Source organism: Aplysia californica, unplaced genomic scaffold, assembly GCF_000002075.1.
Source record: "Aplysia californica isolate F4 #8 unplaced genomic scaffold, AplCal3.0 scaffold00421, whole genome shotgun sequence".
NCBI classification, from domain to species: domain Eukaryota; kingdom Metazoa; phylum Mollusca; class Gastropoda; order Aplysiida; family Aplysiidae; genus Aplysia; species Aplysia californica.
In genome coordinates, this window is record NW_004797691.1 from 349,191 (window position 1) to 352,182 (window position 2,992).

Sequence of the window (2,992 nt, forward strand, 5' to 3'; positions counted from 1 at the left end):
TGCGTAATTTCTGTGTCTGAACAAAGACCACAGAGAGATGCGTCAGTTTCTTTTTGTTTTATTTTGTATGTTTGTTTTGGGTTCTTTTAAAAGTAAGCTGAGTAAGCTGTTAAGTGACGAGGAGCGGAAATAAAACTATAGAATTTTGAGCTTTCTTTTTCATATAATTAATTAAGGATCATCCCCTAAAGCCACAGCAAATGTTTAGGAAATAATTCTCCAGTTGTAAAGAATAATAATATGCTAAACGTTATGAAAAAGACAGACAGCTCCTTGATTTATACGTTATTCAGTTTAGACAACGAAACAAAAATGTTTCGCCGTGTCTTGCAGTTCGTGACGTCATCATGCTGTTTCCAGTGGTTTTGATCGTCTTGGTGGGTGGAGCCGTCTCACAGATCACCACGGGTGCTCCCCACACGCACAAACCTGGTGAGTACATAGGGACAAGGAGGTCACCGATTTATTTTGTCTGTGTGTCTCTCGGTACTAATGTGGTGACCCGTGGAGGGAGGGGGATTGAGGAGAGGAGAGAAGAGGAGAGGAGATGAGAGAGAGAGAGAGAGAGAGAGAGAAAGAGAGAGAGAGAGAGAGAGAGAGAGAGAGAGAGAGAGAGAGAGAGAGGGGGGGGGGAAAGAGACAGACACAGATAGACAGACACACAGACAGACCACAGTCTTTTGAGTCTTTGCATTTGTCCTTCCACTTGAGTTATTCTACGTTCTTTAAAAAGTAGGGCATGTTATAAAAACATTGTGGTGCTTAAAATAATGTTCAGAGTACCCACGTCAAAAACAAACAAAAATTATTGGCATTTTTTTTTCGAACTACGCGCGGATTCTTTCAATTCTTTGTATATTTTAAAGTTTGTGTCTTTGTTTATCATAAACTGCAATAACATTAATCTTAATCATTACCATTTTAAGAGAGATAAAAGGTTTAACTCAACATCAGAGAAAATGAGCCATCGGCTTGCTCTGTTTATAATTACACATGTATTTATCATGGGTGTGTTTGTGTGTTTGTGTGTGTGTGTGTGTGTGTGTGTGTGTGTGTGTGTGTGTGTGTGTGTGTGTGTGTGTGTGTGTAAGTGTTTGTGTGTGTTTGAGTTAATGTGTATGTGTGTATGTGTGTATAATAAATATAAAATGTATATTTATAAAGTATATATATTATATAAATAGCTTAACGCCATCTACAGCTCCTGATCTGGAGTCAGCGCTAGGCAGGAGGGCTCACTTCTCTATGATTTTGGACCTTCTCAGAACGACAGGTCTCCTGACCCAGCTGAAAGCACGTGAGTGGGAGGAGTTGAAGAACAATGTCATAATAATAAAAGTGAAACATTTTACTACTTACCTTCCTACCAATCAATCAATCAATCAATTATCATCATCATCATCATCATCATCATCATCATCATCATCATCATCATCATCATCACCATCATCATCATTATCATCACCATTATCATCATCATCATCATCATCATCATCAATTATTATCGATGATGACCATCGTAATCATCATCATCATCAGCAGCAGCAGCAGCAGCAGCACCACCACCACCACCACTACCACCACAATCATCATTACCACTCTCCTATACCTTCCCCTATCCCAAAATTCACGTCCAGTCCCACAGGTGACTCTGTTCGCCCCCACAAACGCCGCTCTGTCCAGCATTCCTAACGACGAATACCAGGACCTGAAGGCGGACGTCCCGAGACTGACGTCACTCCTCAAGTACCATGTGACCACAGACCAGGCTTTTCACACAACTGGGCGAGCTAACGACGTGGTCTTCAACTCTCTGGACAACAACCTGCCCATCAGAATTAACATCTACAAGATCGTTCACGTGAGTGGAGGGAGTTGATGGTGATTATCCTCAGGAGGAAGAGGAGGAGGAGGAAAGGGATGGAGTAAAGTAGGAGGGCAGAGACACTAGAGGGAGGAAGAAGAGGAATAGAACAAGGAGGATGAGAGAATGGTAGTGGAGGAGAATGAGAGGGGGGAAGAGAAGTAGGAGGAAAAAGAGTGAAGTATGGAGGTGTATAGGAAGGAGGAGGAGGAGGAGGAGGAGGAGGAGGAGGAGGAGGAGGAGGAGGAGGAGGAGGAGGAGGAGGAGGAGGAGAGAGGATAAAAGAGAAGGAAGAGAGGGGGGAGAAAGGGAGGAGGAGCAGGATGAGGAAAAGGAGGAAGAGAGTAGGGGAGAGGAGAAAGATAGAGAGAAGGGGGAGGGAAAGGAGCAGGAAGAGGAAGAGGAGGAGAAGGAGAGGAAATGGAGAAGAAAAAATAAGTGTAACTTTTGTAAAGTGTGAAGTTTGCAAATATGAAGTATGCGCCTTAGCCCGACACCCTAGTTCAGTGTGTGTCAACTTTTTTTATATCCAGCGCCCACTTTTTGCCTCCTTAAAATTTCGTACCACCCACTTACATCTATTTTCAAGTGGGGCTTTTAATAATACCTCTCATTCCCTGGCTGATCCCCAACGACCACCAAAAATAAACAAACGTATAGCCCACTAGAGGGCGATGCCACCCACGTTGGCAAGCACTGCCCTAGTTTTACCCAGAGAAGATTTAAGTCATCAATGTAATTTCTCCCCCCCCCCCCCTTTCACCAGAGCAGTGCTACTGGCTGAAGATGTCTTCAGGCCATTCCCAAAGGGGGGATATTAACATGTTCTTATCATCATCATCCAGTGCCAGATCTGCGACTGACATCGGCGATCATGGTTCTCCGTTCATTCCTTTGCTCGGATGCTCTATAAAAAAGCCACGTTTCCCTGATCTTTCCCCGTTTCCCATTTGTTTAGGTTCCCCAAGTATGTTGTTCTGGGCCTTCCCCTGCCTCGCTTGCCCTCAATTTTGCCAGTGAGAGCTAGATGCTCAAGACCCTTATGTCTATTCAGGTGTTCCAAAAACTGCATTTATCGTTTCCTGATTGTTTTGAACATTGAGCGTCCCACGTGGGCTTCATCAAGCA

At 43.8% G+C, this 2,992-nt stretch overlaps 1 protein-coding gene across 1 annotated transcript in view; it reads left to right on the forward strand.

The window, feature by feature from the left end:
• Window positions 1–334: 334 nt before the first annotated feature.
• Window positions 335–2,992, forward strand: part of LOC101856367 (transforming growth factor-beta-induced protein ig-h3-like) — a 7,577-nt gene continuing 4,919 nt past the window's right edge. The window contains exons 1-3 of the mRNA XM_013085963.2: window positions 335–432; window positions 1,202–1,297; window positions 1,638–1,861. Coding sequence (XP_012941417.1) covers window positions 348–432; window positions 1,202–1,297; window positions 1,638–1,861 — 405 coding nt within the window. The 5' untranslated portion in view covers window positions 335–347. The remainder of the gene's footprint in view (window positions 433–1,201; window positions 1,298–1,637; window positions 1,862–2,992) is intronic.